Source organism: Myxine glutinosa, unplaced genomic scaffold (assembly GCF_964187855.1).
Source record: "Myxine glutinosa unplaced genomic scaffold, kmMyxGlut1.1 SCAFFOLD_2440, whole genome shotgun sequence".
Taxonomy (NCBI): Eukaryota; Metazoa; Chordata; class Myxini; order Myxiniformes; family Myxinidae; genus Myxine; species Myxine glutinosa.
Genome location: NW_027618534.1, coordinates 37116 through 56915, shown reverse-complemented (window position 1 = coordinate 56915; position 19800 = coordinate 37116). Strand labels below are relative to the sequence as shown.

General features: G+C 42.3%; 1 protein-coding gene across 2 annotated transcripts in view; it reads left to right on the top strand.

Moving 5' to 3' along the window:
* Window positions 1-244: 244 nt before the first annotated feature.
* The window catches only part of LOC137426251 (uncharacterized), a 35544-nt gene continuing 15988 nt past the window's right edge, over window positions 245-19800 (top strand). The window contains exons 1-6 of one of the 2 annotated variants that reach the window (XM_078769415.1): window positions 245-378; window positions 4376-4552; window positions 4754-4877; window positions 7881-8062; window positions 14959-15012; window positions 15175-15291. In XM_078769415.1, the coding sequence (XP_078625541.1) occupies window positions 271-378; window positions 4376-4552; window positions 4754-4877; window positions 7881-8062; window positions 14959-15012; window positions 15175-15240 (711 nt within the window). In that variant the 5' untranslated portion in view covers window positions 245-270 and the 3' untranslated portion in view covers window positions 15241-15291. The remainder of the gene's footprint in view (window positions 379-4375; window positions 4553-4753; window positions 4878-7880; window positions 8063-14958; window positions 15013-15174; window positions 15292-19800) is intronic. The other variant, XM_078769416.1, reaches the window with a different exon arrangement.

Sequence of the window (19800 nt, the reverse complement as noted above, 5' to 3'; positions counted from 1 at the left end):
TGTGTTAAAAAATAAATAAATAAACAAAACTCTCTCCCTCTCTCTTCATTTGTTGTTTATTATTTGCTTTGTCTAACTGTTGCTCCATCCCATACATGGCCATATTGTCAGTACATTGCCTTTTTACCTTCTGCAAGTTCTCCTCCACGAGGTGAGATTTTGTGTGAAAGAAATAAAGTATATATATGTAAAAAGACTTTCCCAGAAACAGTGGTCATGTTGTGTTTTGCAGATATACAGGTAAAATACCTGCTACGGCATTTTACCAACATGAGTGACAGCCGCATCAAGAAGGCGTATGCCATGTGTACTTATCCTGGTTATATACTCAGCTTCCCCGATTTTTTTACATTAATTTGCATACTTCTCGCAAACAAGGTTTGTTACCTCTCATTCAAGTGAAATGCATAAAATAATGTGACTTTTTGCATATTTATATTTCATGCAAAGACATGGTAATCTGCTTGATCTGCAGGAGAATGGCAAGGTCAAAACAAACAAAATGCCAGACAATGACAACACCTGCTCTGTCGTCGAAATGCAATGCGTCATTTTTTACCTCCGCCACCAAAGGTGGATGGAGGTTATGTTTTCATCCCTGTCTGTCTGTCTGTCTGTGACTGTGAACAGGATATCTCAAAAAGTTGTGAACTGATTCAGATGAAATTTGGTGGAGAGATTGGGTGTGTGACAAGGATGAAATGATTTGATTTAGGTGAAGATCTGGACCCGGATCTGGATACGATAACTTTTTAATTTTCAATGTGATTCTTCACCATTGGGAGATAGGGCTAAAAACGATATGTCGCACGATGTTTCAAACAGTTGTGGATGGATTCGGACGAAACAACGTTAGACTTGGTTTGGTGACGAGAACAAGCCGAGTGGATCTTGGTTCAGGTCCAGATCCAGATCTAGCATATCAGTGGGATAAAAAACATAACCTGTTCAGTCTGGCAGAGCTATGCGCGCTACCGAGTGATGTTCCAGTTCAATGTGTAATGATGAGCCAAACGAAGTGGACAGAGAGAGGCAGTGCAAAATACTGCAACAGCTATTTCTATCGCACAATGTGATATGCATTTTACGATATAGTGGGGCAATACTTAGCAATACAACTTAGCATAACAATTGTGCATTTTGTGAGGAAAGCACCAAATTTGGCACACTAGTAGACTATCATATTATGAAAAGATCTGGATATTGGGCCATCTCAGATTCAGAGATTTGATTTTTGCAAGATTTCGATTCGATTGGGATTGAAGAGAACACCTTCTTCGTCTTCTGTACAGTGAAGTTGCCAGCCCTGAATTCTCTGGCTACATCTGGGTGCTTCATTGGGAGTGCAACCATGTCCCTCAGGTGAACATGGACCACCTGGCATAGTGTGTGTGGTCTAAGGCATGGAACCATGGGACCAGTTCCGTCAGGGCATCAAGGTACATCGTGAATGAAGCCTGCCGCAGAGAACGCACGTAGACCAGTACCAACATCTCTAGTTCCAGCACAGTTGCCCAGTACTGAAAGTTGGGAATGTCTTCTCCTCTCTGGTGACACCAGTCTTCGAACTCAGGCAGGTCTTCTGCATCATCAGCATATGTCATACAATGGCGTTCATACGCACGGTGTTGCAGGATGTGCGGTGCCGCTGCAGTGATTTGATGAGCTCTTCTTGTGCGGGTGACGTGGGCAGCTCGCAGGAAGGAGTCGGCCGTCCCTGGCGTTGCAATCTCAGCTTGCAAATCTGCAAAATCTGCAAATCTTGCAAAAATCAAATCTCTGAATCTGAGATGGCCCAATATCCAGATCTTTTCATAATATGATAGTAAAGCGCGGCGTTACGCGCGCTGCTTGTGAGCAAGGAGGAAGCGGACAAGCGGTAACATCCAAACGTCTTTATTGTAAGACTACACTGTAACACTGAACTCCTCCGGGCTGGTCGCCCGGTGTATATCATGAGGCCACGCCTACCCCTCGGGCGTGGCCACCGCCCACTTGGTGCGTGGAATGATGTCACCACGCCAGTGGGCTTTTGTGTCCGCCACACGCGCCCCCCCAGAATTCCCGCGCACCTGGAGGGCCAGTTTGCGGGGCAGACGAATGACCCGGCCGAAGCGCCCCCTGGCGATCGGCGGCGTCCGGGGTGCAGGGATACCAGGTGGGATGCCCCTGGCTGCCCCTGGGATGGGTGCAGGACCGGGGGGCGCCGTGGCGGCGGGGCTGGGCGGTGCCGGGGGTCCGCCCGCAGGAGGGCGGCCCCGACGTGGGGGTCGGGCCACTGCCGGTGGATGGTCCACATCGAGGTGGGCCGGCTTGAGGCGGTCTACCGAAACGCGGTCAGGAGTACCGCCGATGTCCAGGGTGAAGTGCTTCGCCCCGGTCTCCAGCACGCGGAAAGGCCCGTCGTACGGGGGCCGCAGTGGTGTCCGATGGGCATCGTGGCGGACGAAGACGTACTCCGCCGTGCGAAGCTCCGGGGCGACGTGCGTCGGTGGGTGCCCGTGGCATGCCGTTGGCACCGGGGCGAACCTCTTTGTGTCCGCCACAATAGTCTACTAGTGTGCCAAATTTGGTGCTTTCCTCACAAAATGCACAATTGTTGTCCCCCGTCGCTCAGCGGAGCGAAAGGGGGACTATGGCTTTCCCCTCCGTCCGTGTGTCCGTCCATCCGTCCGTCTGTCTGTCCGTGCGTGTGTGTGTGCGGGCGTGCGTGCGTGCGTGCGTAAGCGAAGGACCGCATTCGAATTTAGTGTGTGGGTGCAACCCACGTCAAAATCCAAGATGGCCGCCGCCATGTATGTCTGATGCCATGTATGTCTGAACCTTGTGAGATGAATATCTTGAAAAATAAGCGAAGTACCAACTTCTAATTTGGCGTGTGGGTGTATCTCGGCATAAGGACGAAAGCTATTGAAAATTGGGTCGCCACGTCAAAATCCAAGATGGCCGGCACCATATATATGTCTGAAACTTGTGAGCGAAATATCTCGAAAAATAAGCGAAGTACCAACGTCTAATCTGGTGTGTGGGTGTATCTGGGCACAAGGAAGAACGCTGTTTAAAATCGGGTCGTCACGTCAAAAGCCAAGATGGCCGCCGCCATGTATGTCTGAAACTTGTGAGATGAATATCTTGAAAAATAAGCGAAGTACCAACTTCTAATTTGACGTGTCGGTGTATCGCGGCATAAGGACGAACGCTATTGAAAATTGGGTCGCCACGTCAAAATCCAAGATGGCTGCCACCATATATATGTCTGAAACTTGTGAGCGAAATATCTCGAAAAATAAGTGAAGTACCAACTTCTAATCTGGTGTGTGGGTGTATCTAGGCACCAGGAAGAACGCTGTTTAAAATTGGGTCGCCAAGTCAAAATCCAAGATGGCCGCCGCCATGTATGTCTGAAACTTGTGAGATGAATATCTTGAAAAATAAGCGAAGTACCAACTTATAATTTGACGTGTGGGTGTATCGCGGCATAAGGACGAACGCTATTGAAAATTGGGTCGCCACGTCAAAATACAAGATGGCCGCCACCATATATATGTCTGAAACTTGTGAGCGAAATATCTCGAAAAATAAGTGAAGTACCAACTTCTAATCTGGTGTGTGGGTGTATCTAGGCACCAGGAAGAACGCTGTTTAAAATTGGGTCGCCAAGTCAAAATCCAAGATGGCCGCCGCCATGTATATGTCTGATGCCATGTATGTCTGAACCTTGTAACCTGCATATCTTGAAAAATAAGCGAAGTACCAACTTCTAATCTGGTGTGTGGGTGTATCTAGGCATAAGGAAGAACGATATTGAAAATTGGGTCGCCACGTCAAAATCCAAGATGGCCGCCACCATATATATGTCTGACCCTTGTGAGCGAAATATCTTGAAAAATAAGTGAAGTACCAACTTCTAATCTGGTGTGTGGGTGTATCTAGGCATAAGGAAGAACGTTATTGAAAAGTGGGTCGCCACGTCAAAATCCAGGACGGCCGCCACCATATATATGTCGGAACCTTGTGAGCGAAATATCTTGAAAAATAAGCGAAGTACCTTCTGGTGTGTGGGTGCATCTAGGCATAAGGAAGAACGCTATTGAAAATTGGGTCGCCACGTCAAAATCCAAGATGGCCGCCTCCATGTTTGTCTGACCCTTGTGAGCGAAATATCATATCATAGCATGTTTTCTGCGTGTTCCACTTTGTCAACTCACATCACTTCCCCGACGGGCGACCGAGGCGTAACGCTTGTTATGCTATATTTAGCTTAGCTGCCGGACTAATATATATGTTTAAGAAACGTAACATGATTTTTGCTATGATCTCAGGTGTTGAATTTAGCAAACACTAATGTCGTTTGTAAATGACGCTTATTTTTCAGCAAGACCTCAGCATGGATTGGATAATCCTGAACATAAAACTAGTATTTTTAATGTTTCGCACTGACCACTTGAAGACCATTTCCATGCACGAGCTTCTGGAGGGAAGTTTTTTATTCAACCTTCCCAATGATGTTCTTGAAGAGATGTTTAACAAGTTCGACATTTCTTATGACAAGGTATTTGCACGGATGATTACCGCATTTTAAAAGCCACCAGTATCTCACCTAAAATGCATGATGGTATACACACGGCATACATACAAAGTATACATACAAAGTGTACATTTGGATCGTATTTTCATTCGAAGTTTGAGTAAAATGTTGGACTCAAAATGGTGATGTTATTTGAGTATACTAACTCTATTTATGTATTTGCAGATTTTACATTTCATGGACTTCAAGACGCTTATTCTTGCGATTAATGCGCAACAACTGCAAACCGTCGAGGAAAGATTTGAAGTGAACATTGCTGATTTTGATAAGGAGGACAAAAGGAGGAGAGGTAAAGAGAACCGCTGCCAGACAAATAAACAATATTGATGGAATCTGCAGCATGATTATATACTATATTTCCAAATTCCAGTTAACAATGTGTAATGTGTCCAACTATCAATCGCTTTGTGGCTAAAATAAATATAACTTGAACTGCCACTTTTTAACTGCTGGCAGTAATGACCAGTTTCCTCTGCCTTCCCGCTTTCATACAACCCCACTTTGATACAACCCCACTTTCACATTATTTTTTTTCTCCATCAATTTATCCCTAGATGATGCTCAATTAATTTCATACTGATCGGATGAAGTTTTGTACTTGTCGAAATATGACGTCATAATTGAGGCACCTATGACGTCATCATTATCATTAAAAGATTGTACATGCCGAGGCATATGGTGAAAATTTCCTGGCAATCAGTTCAACGACTGCAGAGAAAATTATTTTTAAAGAAAATAAACCTGAAAAATCTCAGTGCCAGAATCATTGACATGGCCTGAGAAGTTCATACGCAGTTTCTTATTAGTCCCCTACCGGTGTACACCCGAGGGGACTATAGGTTTGCACGCCGTCCCTCCGTCTGTCAGTCCATCAGTCCGTCACGCAAAGAACAGTTTTCCGGACCTTTTTTCTAAACTCTTAATGCTAATGATTTCAAACTTGGCACATGGTTTCCTCATGATAAGGTACAGATCAAGTTCGAACTTCACGACGTTTCGATCATTTTTGACAAAGTTATGGCACTTTGAACTTTGGGAATTCTGATAATTCTGATGCTCCTTAACTCAGTGCCATTTTAAGTTTTAATTTCCTTTAAAAAACATTTTCTCTGCAATAATTGGGCCGATTGAGATCACCTTTTCACCGTAGGAGGGACTCGGTCTGTAGAATATTTTAATGGTAATTATGACATCACAGGTCACGTGGTTCGGCCGCTATATTGTTTTTCGTGAAAACACGAAAACCCCTTTTTCTCTGCAACAGCTGAACAAATCGAGGCCAAACTTTGCAGGCAGAATCGCATACCCATGACAAACAAAAAAAGTCAGTGAACATGACGTCATGCGTCACATGGTTTCAGAGTTACGACGTTTTTAAGCATGAACCTTTAAAACCGAGCCCCTCACTCATTTTTGATCCAATCGGGGGGAAATCTCACAGATCTGTTCAGCATGTCAGTCTACTAAAATGTCCTTTTGGAATTTACGATAGGTCACTTGGTTTGGCAGATATCGTTAATTAAACGAAAATATTTTTTTTTTAATGGATGGATATCTCTTGAATCGCTAGTACCTCAGACCGTGAGTTGGTAATTATATAATTCACACAGTGCAATACGTGCAGGCCACTCCACAGAGCGACCTTGCGGGCTTATCAACGAGGCGAGGCGTGACACACATGTGTCTCAGCATACCTCAGATCAAGTTTGAAAACCAGCATCAACCGTGCATAAATTTGCATATTCGATCATTTTTGACAAAGTTATGGCACTTTGAACTTTGGTAGTATGTATTGCAGCGCAATACTCAGAATGCTTGTTCTTCATACAATAACAACTTCTAGCTTCCAGACCATACATCCAATCATCTTGAAATTTTGCACACTTGTTCCCCTTCATTAGAAAGTTTCACGTCGATCAATGAAGTGGTTCAAGAGATATAATTGAAAAAATATTTTCATTCAATTATAATTGCAAATAATTTGCTTTGAACTTTGGGAATTCTGATAATTCTGATGATCCTTAATTAACTCAGTGCCATTTAAAGTTTTAATTTCCTTTAAAAACCAATTTCTCTGCAATAATAGGACCGATTGAGATCAAATTTTCACCATAGGAGGGACTCGGTCTGCAGAATATTTTAATGGTAATTATGACGTCACAGGTCACGTGGTTCGGCCGCCATATTGTTTTTCGTGAAAACACAAAACCCTTCTCTCACACCTTTTTCCATGTGGTGAGCATTAACTACCAGGTTTGATGAATTTATGTGAAACCGTTTAGCTTTCGGAGGAGATAGCATTGACAGGTGGAAGGACAGACACACGGAGCCGATTACAATATCCACCTTTTTTTTTTTAAACCATGGGGATAACTATCGTGTTGTTTGGAAGCCAAAGGCTATGTCTGTTAAGAATGAGTTATGACACTTGTTAATGCTATGTTAAGTTAAGCTATGACACTTGTGCAGTATTTGCAGAGATGCCAGACTGTCCATAAGAGCCGTGGAAAATGTATGATAAAAATGCCGGTTAAATAACATGCTCGTCATTTGTCCAAGTGCATTTTTTGAAGCGTAACTCGGTCAGAAGACGTTTTAGGCCACTGTTGTTGAATCTCCAAAACCTTTTTTTTTTTTTAACCCTCTGAGCCTTTGTTATTCGATGCAATGACCAGCTGTTGATTAATTAATAGTGGAGGGATCAATTCTCAACGGCACGCATTAGTTGTCTCGATACAACTCACATGTTGAGGAAACAGAAGTTGTGCGCTTTTCTGAAGCTTGTCCACGATCATCATTTCGGATGCAACATATAGTTACAAATTTGGATTATTTCTGAGTGTGTAGCTATGCCGCTGAAACAGTGAGTAGATGCTGCTGGTGAGAAGAGAAATTTGTCATTTGTTTTATGTGCCAGTGATAACTCACCTCTCCGAGAAGGACACCATGGGATCTTTAACCTCCACGAACGAATGTTAGTCGATGGTATGCTCAGATTAACACCAATCTGATGGATGGCTCACATTTTTATGTTTTGCCCTGTATGCTAAACACCAGGATGACAGTTTATAGCTGGGTCGGGATTCAAACCCAGACGAGACAGCTTAAAGGCGAGTGTTTCCTCCAAGCTCTCGTGCATATTCTGTGAAAGATTTGAATGTAATGTGACGCACGAAGCAACATAGGATATGACCTTGAAACCTTGAGTTTCTGCTCCCTGTGAAAATCGTTTGGTAATCTGTTTTTCTTTTTTTTTTGATGCTCATGTTTTTGTAATTATCTCCTTTTTCAGAAACCAAGTGCTACAAAAATTGTGCGTGGTTTTTCACGTTGATTGGAAACACCATTGCATGCTGTTTTAGCATTTTCAAGGAAGGATGGAATATTTTCACAAAGAGTAAAGAAGAGGCACATGAAGAGAGTGAAGAAGAGGCACATGAAGAGAATGAAGAAGTGCAAAAGAGCAAAGAACAGGTACAGATTCATTCAAAGTACACCGTCCCCATGCTAAATAAAAAAATAACATCTTCCAGTGCGCGATTTAGAGCCTTGTGTTGGCTTAGCGGTTAGGGTGCCGGCTTGGGATCCTAGGATCCTCGGTTCGAATCCCGGTCGATCATTGAATTAATGCCAGGGGGGGTTGACTTAGCCTGTCATCCTTCCGAGGTCGGCAAATTGAGTACCAGTTCACTGGTAATTCCCTGTGTGTCGCAAGAGGCGACTAACAGGATTGGCGGCAGGAAGAGCATCCGGCCATAAAACATTGCTTCAAAAAGGGGAGCATGGTGCCTAAAAAGGCCAACCCCTGATCTGCTGGGAAAAATGGCCTCGAAAGGTGGTGGTTCATTGCGCGGCATTGCAAGGGTGGGGCGCCGAGCCGCCGTGTAGCACAAAGAGCGGTATTGGGAGGGAGATGTGTCCAATAATTGATTGATTAATTGCATAATTAAAATCAATAAATAACGATCTTAAAATAATTTCTTAATCAATTGGCTAATGGCATACCTCAACCACCAGTGTGTTCATCCAAAGCTGTAACTTTTCGGAAATTAATTAAATAAGTCATTAATTAGCAAAATTAATCAATAAATAATTAATCGATTAATTGATGAATCAATCAATCAAAAATACTCTTTACAGCCAAATCGCTTGGTCACTGTCATGTCTGAATATCAGGTTCCAAGCTCAGAAGATGCCTGAGATATTTCCCAGATGAGAAAGAAAATAAATAAGTGATCAATAATGAAATAAATAAATAATAATGGTAAAATAATTAAATTATTACTCAATTGGCTCATAGATTACCGAAACAACCACAGTATTCGTCCGAACCTGAAACTTAAAAAAAAAAAAAAATTTAGTCATTAATCGAATAATTTAATAAATAATCGAATAATTGATTAATCAATAAATCAAAAATAACATTTACAGCCAAATCACTTGGTCACTGTCATGTCCAAATATCAGTTTCCCAGCTCAAAAGGTGCGTGAGATATTGCCCAGATGAGAAACAACAACAACAACAACAAGAACAGGCATTTTAAGGCCATTTTCCCTGCTAGAGCGGGGGTTAGCCTCACGGGCCCATGGCAATCTTCTCCATTTTGCCCTATTTTCTACATCTCCTATTGTTAACCCCCTTGCCCGCATTTATTCTTCCACCACCTTTAGCCAAGTCTTTCTCGGTCTTCCCCGTCCTCTACTTCCTTCTACATTCATTTTCATCATTCTTCTCAACCTGTCACTTTCATCCTTCCTCAACACATGACCAAACCATCTCAACCTGTTCCTCTTCACAGCATCAATCACAGGCTCTATTCCCATCATCTTTCGCAATTCATCATTTGTCTTCCTCTCTCTCAACGATACTCCGCACATGCGTCAAACCATTCGCATTTCCACTCTTTCCAGCCTTCGTTGCTGCTCTACGTTCATTACCCATGTCTCGCTTCCATAAATCAGAAAACTTCTCACACATGCAGCATACACCTTTCCCTTCAGCTTCAACGACACTCCCCTCCTCGTCAGCACGCCACTCAGTTCCTGAAACTTCTTCCATGCACATCTCACTCCAGCAACCGTTGCCGAGTCTGATCCACCTTCTCCATTCAGCATGCCCACATGAGAAAGGAAATAAATAAATGATTAATAATGAAATAAATAAATAATAATCATAAAATAAACAAAATAATTAATCAATTGGCTAATAGAATACATAAACCACAACCATTTTATCCGAATCTAACTTTTAAAAAATGTATTAATCAAGTCTTGATTATTATTATTATTATTTTGTGTACAACATTGAGGCTCGTGTAAGAGCTAACATTAATCACATAAAAACAAACTGACATATAAAACATATGATAAAGGGAGCGGGCGACAAGATGGGGAGAGAGAGGGAAGCACACAAGTACAACAGTGGAGAACAGGGACATCGGAGGATCTGTGGAAGGGAGAAGGCTTGGGGCGAGGGGACATGGGAAGAGGAGCGGGGGGCGGGGGTGGAAGAGGTAAAAAAATACACATGGACACTGCTCGGATTTCAAGGAAAGGAGTCGGTATTTCAAAAAAAGTGGATCTCGGGTGAATTAACAGGGGTAGAAAAAGGCCAGCTTGGAAATGTGGTTTTCCCAGGAAAGATCATGGCTGATAGTGAGACCCAAAAGCTTGAGTGACAGAACTTCTTTGAGAAGATTTTTCAGAACGTAGATGGGACTGTTGTCCAGTCGGTCTTTTCAGAGAGACAAAGTGAGAGTGTGAGATTTGTCAGGATTGAAGGACATGTTCTGTCTTTCACAGTCTGTGATTTTGTCCAGCTCTGCAGAGAGTGAGGAGGCTGCAGACTGCCGATCTGAGGGATGAGGTTATGGAGCGGCAGAGAGTGGAGTCATCAGCAAAGAGATAGAGAGGATTTTCCAGAGAGTCAGAGAGATCATTGATGAAGACCAGAAAAAGCACAGGGCCCAGAACACTGCCTTGGGGAACTGCAGCCTGAACAGGAAGGGGAGATGAGAGAAACCCATTCAGTGCCACACGTTTACTACGACCAGAGAGGAAGTCCGCAAGCCATGCGTGGAGATTTCCATGGATACCATAGGAGGAGAGTTTCGTGAGCAGAGCTGGGTGCCAGACCGTATTGAAGGCACGTTGTATGTCAAGGGAGACAGCACTGATAGCCTGTTTGGCATTGAGGATCTCCATCCATTGTTGAGACAGCAGAAGCAGCATGTCCAGAGTAGTGACCTGGTCTGAAACCAAATTGATGATCGGAGATCATGCCATTGGAGAAGAGAAAGGATTTGATATCCGAAGCAATGATGGATTCCATGACTTTGCTGATAATTGGTGGCAGGCTGATTGGTCTGTAGTTGCAAGGATCTGTTTTTGCACCTTTCTTGTGTAAAGCGGTAATGTTGGCTGATTTCCAAGCTGATGGCAGATGACCTTGAGCAAAAGAGAGGGCGAAGAGAACAGAGAGGGTGTGAAAGAGCGGCAGAGCAGGATTTTAGGACCCGTGGGCTGATGCCGTCTGGTCCAGTTGCAGAATTAGAGTCGAGGATTGACAGAAACTTGTCCACCTTGTCAGAAGAGAAGGACACAGAGTCCAGGAGCAGCTGGGTTCGACTGGGTACAGAGAGAGACGGGTTTAGGACACAAGATTTTGAGGCAAACACAGAGTTGAGGCATTCAGCTTTTTCATGTGCGGAGTCAGCCGTGTAGCCGTTTGAGGTAAGGGAGGGGATGGAGGGGGAACAAACACCAGAAACAGATTTGACCAGATGCCATGAGGATTTGGAAGCGGGAGATAGGTTTTAGAGTTCAGTCTTGAGAGTAGAGAGATGTTGTTTCCTGGCTCTCCTGAAGGTGGACACACACTTGTTCCGCGCTTTGTGAAAGGAAATGAGATTGCCTTCCATTTGATTTGCCTTCCAGGAGGCAAAGGCAAGTTGTTTCAGGGCAACTGCCTCACCACAAGATTCCGTGTACCATGGATGGGAGGAAGGGTATGACAACTGAAGACGAGATGGGATAAATCTGTGCATGAGAGAGAGCGATTTACTTTGGAAGAATTCCCAGGATGAGTTGATGTCAGAGGAGGTAGAGATGGGAGACCAGTCCAGACGATTTATGGCTGCTTGACGACCATGCTAGTTGGCCTGAGTGAAATGCCAGACTTGTCTACGCTAAGGAGGCTCTTTGAGAATGGCCAGAGAGATGTCCACTTTAACAAGCACATGATCAGAAGAACCGATTGGAGCAGAAGAAGAGCAGCAGACATTTGCAGGGAAGTTTGTCATAACCAAGTCTGGAAGAGAAGATGCTCCGTTGACTGAGATCCGGGTCGGGAAATTGACATATTGTGTCAGTCCCAGTTGGTCACAGAAGTCCTTTGCTGAGGAGCCGTGCCTGGTGAGAGAGGTACCCACACCCAGCCAGCTGGCATGATGACAGTTGAAATCACCACATATGAGGAATAGAGAGTTGAGATGAGCAGATAGAAGTTGGTCCATGTTATAAGACAGCGAGATGAGGATGGAGTCATCACCGTTTGGTGGATGCTACAACACACATACTAACAAAAGGTGGGAGCGAAGGGGAAGCCGTAGCCAGAGGTTCTCCTGGGGGTGAGGTGGAGAGATGGCAGTGCAGAGAGAGTGAGGAAGAGAGTTTTTGATCACGATAGCAACCCCACCTCCAGGACGAGGCTCAGGTCTATCATACCGGAGGAGGGAGGAACCAGGGATACATATTAAGGAATCAGAGACATCTTGAGGAGGAAAGTTTCTGTTAAGCAGATTAAGTCATGAATCGAATAATTAAATAATTTATCGATTTATTGATTAATCCATAAATCAAAAATACCCTTTACAGCCAAAACACTTGGGCATTGTCATGTCCAAATATCAGCTTCCCAGCTCAAAAGATGCCTTAGATAAGAAAACAAACAAACAAAAAAGAAAACAAGAAACCGGAGTGAAAACTGAGCACTCCCTTTCAGCGCGCGTCATTGTCGGGCCCCCTACGATGCCTGGAAATGACGTCATGCAGCGCCTGGAGATGTAATAGGAAAGGAACGGTGTACAACAAATGAAAGATGAACATTTCAGAACAGAATCCAAAGGACAAAGAAAAACAACCGAAAAAGTCGTGCCTGAAACGTAAAAATACCAACAATGGCCATTCCGAAAACAACCAGGTATTTTGGAAACTTTGTAAAAACTATGTGAAACAAACAAAAACTATGAAAAACAAATCAATACAAAATGGTGTTTGAAAGAAAATGGGAAAAAGAGGAATTCTTTGCTCTATTATGACATAAAATAATTTTTCAACAACATAAAACCGATCTCGAGTTGACAAGCTCACTCAGTTGCCCTTTGGGGTTACATACTGTCTTTGAACACACAACCAAAATGATAACACATGCACAAATGAGTTGGAATGATGCAACAAGATGCATGGCGTTCTTTGTTTTTTAACTCGAGAACCAAGAAGGATGCAATTAGCTGCAAATGATGCAGTAGGAATGGAAGATTACAGCAATGTCTTCCCTCTGATTTTAAATGTTAAATTAATCCAATATTTTCATGTACCCCCAGAGCAGACATGCATTCCTGTCATTTTCCTCGAAGGATAATTTTAAAACGTATACAGTGCATTCAGAAAGTATTCAGACCCCTTCACTTTTTTCACATTTTGTTATGTTCCAGCCTTATGCTGAAATCGTTTAAATTCATTTTTCCCTCATCAATCTACACTCCATACCCCATAATGACAAAGAGAAAACAGGATTTTCGAAAGTTTTGCAAATTTATTAAAAAGAAAAAACTGAAATATCACATTTACATAAGTATTCAGACCCTTTGCTTTGACACTTGAAATTTAGCTCAGGCCCCTCCCATTTCTCTTGATCATCTTTGACATGTTTCTACACCGCGGTTGGAGTCCACCTGTGGTAAATTCAATTGATTGGACATGATTTGGAAAGGCACACACCTGTCTATATAAAGTCTCACAGCTGACAATGCATATCAGAGCAAAAACCAAGCTATGAGGTCGAAGGAACTGCCTGCAGAGCTCAGAGACAGGATTGTGTCGAGGCACAGATCTGGGGAAGCCTACAAAAACATTTCTGCTGCATTGAAGGTTCCCAAGAGCACAGTGGCCTCCATAATTCTTAAATGGAAGAAATTTGGAACAACCAGGACTCTTCCTAGAGCTGGCCGCCTGTCCAAACTGAGCAATCGGGGGAGAAGGGCCTTGGTAAGAGAGGTGACCAAGAACCCGATGGTTACTCTGGCTGAGCTCCAGAGATCCTGTGTGGAGATGGGAGAAACTTCCAGAAGGACAACCATCACTGCAACACTCCACCGATCTGGGCTTTATGGCAGAGTGGCCAGACGGAAGCCAAACAGTTCAATCTTGGTTTCATCAGACCACAGAATCTTGTTTCTCACAGTCTGAGAGTCCTATAGGTGCTTTTTTGCAAACTCCAAGCGGGCTTTCATGTGTCTTTCACTGAGGAGAGGCTTATTGCCATGACACTGCTCTCGCACTTTAATACTATGTGGAGATCATAACTACCAAGTTTCATGAATTTCTGCACATCCGTTTAAATAGCCGGACGGTCGGACGGAGCCGGTTTTTTTCTTCCAAAAAGCATGGGGATAGAAATACCCTGTAGGAATCTTTCATTTGGATTATGTTCTAACACTGGCTTTTTTCATGCAACTATTTTTCAGATGAAAGCTTTTCAGATGAAAGCTTTCAGAGAAAGCTCTAGGCTTTTCAGATGAAATTTTTCAGAGTCCCTGGTGTTGGGCTAGCGGCTAGGGTGCCAGCTTAGGATCCAAGGATCCTGGGTTCGAATCCCGGTCGATCGCTGAATTAACGCCAGGGGGGTTGACTCAGCCTGTCATCCTTCCGAGGTCGGCAAATTGAGTACCAGTACACTGGTAATTCCCTGTTTATCGTAAAAAGGCGACAAACAGGGTTGGCGGCAGGAAGGGCATCCGGCCGTAAAACATTGCTTCAAAAAGGGGACCAAAAAACAACAACAACCACGGTCCCCGAAAAGGCCAACCCCCGCTTTGCGGGGAAAAATGGCCTCTAAAACGGTGGTTGGTGGTTATTTTTCAGATGAATCGAGAGAGTCGAGCAGATTATCTACTGCTTGATATCAATGAAAAATGAGTATAAACTAACATAAAAATGGATTCCGTTTGTTTAGTCGATGCACGCGGCTCACCCTGCACTTCATTAGACACGAAACATGGTCCATTTCGATCTATTTCAATGATTAAATTCAGCGGTGATAGAAAGCAGATCACAAGGTTTGCACTTTGTCATTTGCACCATTATTACAGGGCTTGTTCCTGGTTCCTGTCATAAATGTTGCTGGTCCAAACAATACTCGCCAGGTACTGAGCAGATCATTCACCTCGTCGAACAACAGGGGAGCGGCACTTCATTACATCGCTGCTTTTTCTTGTCTGCTTTCTTTTTAAACCTAAGTAGATTTTGAATGAAAATTATTTAATGTTTTATCGAGTCACTCCAGATCTTTTGTTTTGTTTTTCCAGAAACATGCGACATCCACAATTAAAGACAAGTGCGTGCTCACCTTTGTGGATGAAACCATTGTGTGATCGACTACGAAGATTGAAATGGAGGTTTGTGTACTTTGGACTTTGCAGAAGGTATGTCTCCTCCAAGCTAGTGCATAACCTGTGAAAGATTTGAATGTAATGTGAGTCGTGTATATATGTTGCTTCTGGGACACTCTCATTTTCCCATTGACTTACATGTTAATTTTTCCCCTCCCTCATTGCCCCTAAACACCTCTATTTCTCTCACCCTGTTCTTTACGAACCTTCTAACCTTTTGACATGTTATCCTTATTCATTAGACCACTTAAACAATGGTCCTTCTGTGTGAACCTGTGATCCTTCTGACCTTATGGACCTTTTAACCTTTTACTCTTAATATCATCTGGTGAATCATCTTTGACCCACTCAAACAACGACCCTACAAATATTTGTTTATGTGTGGGAAATAATTTAATTCTCCTACAACTCTCCTCACCGTCTAATACATTAACAAAAAATATGTTTGAGTTTGGTTCTTTCTCAAGATATTTTAACTGAGCTAAAATAAAATGATAAACCTCCCTCAATGTTATTGTCTGAGCGCCTCCAGTGCCGCCCACTTTTTGCTAAGCCCCGCCCACTTTTTGGTAAGCTCCGCCCACATTTTTTACTAGACCCGCCCACTTTTTACTAGGCTCCGCCCACTTTTACTAAGCCCCGCCCACTTCTGCTAAGCCCCACCCACTTTATAAACTCTTCAGCATTGTATCATTTCCAGGTAATACATTACATCATTTTCAGGGAATTTCCATCACATCATTTCAAGTTAAGACACGCCCAGGTTTGCCCAGGGAATTTCCACAGGAAATGACACACACCCAGCCCTTCTTATAAAAGGCACCGACCACACAGGCTTTTTCAAACACGCTTTCTGCTTCACTTGAGAATGGACTACTATGCCGAAATGGAATGGGATAACTTTGCTATTCCTTGGAGTCCTACTACCTGTGTAGAACTCAACCTTCAGATTGATGAACTGGACTCGAACCTCTTATCAATGGAGGTAAGTTTGTTTATTTATTTATTTATTTAATTATTTATTTATTTATTTAATCTTTTTTTACATTTTTTTTTTTTTTTAGATGAGACTCGTGTAAGAGTTAACAAAGTTTATTTTAATATTCATAGAGCTTGATTTATACAAATAAAAATATTGTATTAAATTAATACATTGTTATTTTCTTCAACAGGAAATTGTATCTGAGATACGAAATGAAAATTCTGCTTTTAACACAACTTGGGATGAAGTTATTTTTTTGTTTGAAGACTTTTTGAACAACCAAGACCCCCAGAACGAGTTCTACCTTGATGATCCAGCCAAAGAGTTGTACCTTGTAGATCCACAAAATCCTGAAAAAGAGTTTTACCATGATGATACTTGTTGTGAGTTATCAAAACAAAACCCACTGAACAAGTTCTACCTTGATGAGTCAGAATACAAGTCATACATTGGAGACCCACAAATTTCTGAAAATTGGGGAACGGGAATTCTCCCTGATGGTCCGCAGTTATACTATGTGAGACACATCATAGAAACCCTAAAAAATTGGGAAACGGGAATTCTCCCTGATGGTCCGCAGTTATACTATGTGAGACACATCATAGAAACCCTAAAAAATTGGGCAAGGAGAGTTCTCCCTGATGGTCCGCAGTTATACTATGTGAGACACATCATAGAAACCCTAAAAAATTGGGAAAGGGAAGTTTTCCCTGATGGTCCGCAGTTATACTATGTGAGACTTATCACGGAAACCCCCAATATTTCTGAAAATTGTGGTTCTACCTTGGAGACTTGGAAAGATGGTTATATTTTTGGAGACTCGGAATGGGGGTTTTGTTTTGATGACTCGGAATGTGATACCTATCTTGGAGGCTCAACAGGAATGTGGTTATACCTTGGGAACTTGGAAAGTTGGTTTTATTTTGGAGACTCTACCTGTGGGGTCCATCTTGGAGACTCTTTGCATTCTAAAGCAATGAACAATGTTCTTTGTTTAATGACGCTTGATTTAAGCAATATCAAGAAAGTTCGAGGAAGAAAATGCTGGAAAATTCTTTCTTCCCATTTCTACTTCTTCAAACTTGAAAGCCTTGAAAGACAGAATTGGAAGAAGAGGAGGAAAAAAAAATGAAATACGTATTTAAAAAAGAAGAAAAAAAAAAGATTATGTTAGGGTTAGGGTGGGATTTTGAATGTGAGGGTTAGGGATGGGGTTGGGTTAGGGATGGGGTTGGGTTAGGGATGGGGTTGGGTTAGGGTGGGATTTTGAATGTGAGGGTTAGGGTTGGGCTTGGGTTAGGGATGGGGTTGGGTTAGGGATGGGATTTTGAATGTGAGGGTTAGGGATGGGTTGGGTTAGGGATGGGGTTGGGGATGGGGTTGGGTTAGGGATGGGGTTGGGTTAGGGATGGGGTTGGGTTAGGGATGGGGTTGGGTTAGGGATGGGGCTGGGTTAGGGATGGGGTTGGGTTAGGGATGGGTTTGGGTTAGGGATGGGTTTGGGTTAGGGATGGGGTTGGGTTAGGGTTTGTATATTATTATGACTCACTCACACATACACACACACACAAAAGTTAAGCCCCAACTGAAAAGTTGTGGGATTCTGTGTTTGGGGTTCACAGATTTAAAAACTTATCCCCATTATACACACACAAAAGTTAAGCCCCAACTAAAAAGTTGTGGGATTCTGTGTTTGGGGTTCACAGATTTTAAAACGTATCCCCATTATACACACACAAAAGTTAAGCCCCAACTAAAAAGTTGTGGGATTCTGTGTTTGGGGTTCACAGATTTAAAAACGTATCCCCATTACATTTTATTTATTTATTTATTATTTTCAAGGGTATTAACTGCTTACTTGTGTTTTTTGTAATTCTTGCGAGTAAAATGAACCCAAGATTTCTTCTCCATTTAAATCATATAATTTGTAGGTCCAAGGGACTGTATCCATTACATCAACTAGGGCGTGCCCGTACGTGGGTGCAAAAAAACATGCGTGCAAACAACAACAACAAAAAAAAACTTTGAAACCACGTGGCAGTAACGACCACAGAACCCCCCCCCCCCTCTATTTACATGAAATGGTTTGGTCCATTCGCAAAGCCAAAGCGAATGGCTTGCGAGTACGGTAGAACCCCCCCCCCCCCTCTATTTACATGAAATGGTTTGGTCCATTCGCAAAGCCAAAGCGAACGGCTTGCGAGTACGGTGACCATACCTTGGGAACCACTTGTCCGATTAATTTCAAACCTTGAAAAGGCACATCCTCGGGTCCCCAGCAATATACCTGGCAAGTTTCAAGTATATCGGACCCGTGGTTGTCGAGAAACAGCGGTCACAGACAAACACACACAGACACACACACATACACACAGAGATTACTGGAATTATAGATAGATGATTTTAAATAATTCACGAGTCCATTTTTGTGTATAACCTTTCTCAAAATGACTTTTCCATTTGTATATTCTTACAATATCACCAACTTTAAACTTGGGCTTTCTCAAATTAATCTCCTTTTCATATTCTAATTTTGTAAATGTTTCCGATGGTTTTGATTTTGTTGATGAATGAACTGTATTATTGTAATTATCTGCAATATCCTGAATTAAATACACCCATTTTTGAGAACCGAGTTGTGTGAATTTTTTATATAGTCTCTCTTTCAAAGTGCGATTAAAACGCTCAATAACAACTGCTTTTCCTTCATTAAAGGTGCTGTATAATTTAATACCCTCCCCTTTAAGAAATTTCATAAATATTTTGTTATAGAACTCTGTTCCCTCATCGGTCCATAACTTTTTTGGTTTCCTTTTATCCCTATCAAATATTAGCTTAAAGGCTAACATTAAAGTATTACCTCTCTTGTTTTTCAACGGAACAACCCAGGCAAATCTACTCCTCAAATCAATAACGGTTAAAGCATACCTGTATCCCCTGTCATTATTCAATTAAATTAAATCAGCGGACCATATGTGGTCGGTGTATTTAGAATAAACTTTCCTTCTTTTAAACTTTGTGATTATAGGTTTGTGTAATTCATTAGCCAAAAGCTCCTCAGTCTTGATGACATCATTGGAGTCTAATAGTTTTTTGAGGGTGAATAACCAAGACCAAGTTTCAATTTGACACTTATCATTTTTTTAACAATAAACCTATCAACTTTCTCTCTCAATGTAGGATTTTGTATCAAAGACAAATTATATAACATTTCTCTGTCTGCTTCATGTTTTTCATCCAATGTAGCGGTTTTCCCTTAAGCAATATCATGCTTCATACACACTTCATCAACCCTATTTATAGGTTTAGACCAAGATTTAGGATTGTCAGCCTCATCTAATCTTTTATCTAGGTTTGTTCCAGGACCACAGAACGAATATCCAGGTAGATGTAATTCCCCTGGAATTCCAGTTGTTGTAAATTTACTTCCTGAGAGAAACTTTTGTATGTCTCCTCCTCTTTTAGGAGAGATGAATTGGCACTTTTTAGAGCCACACACTTGACATATTCCTTTTTGATAAACTCTATTATTTTTAGCTTTAACATAAGAGATATTTTTA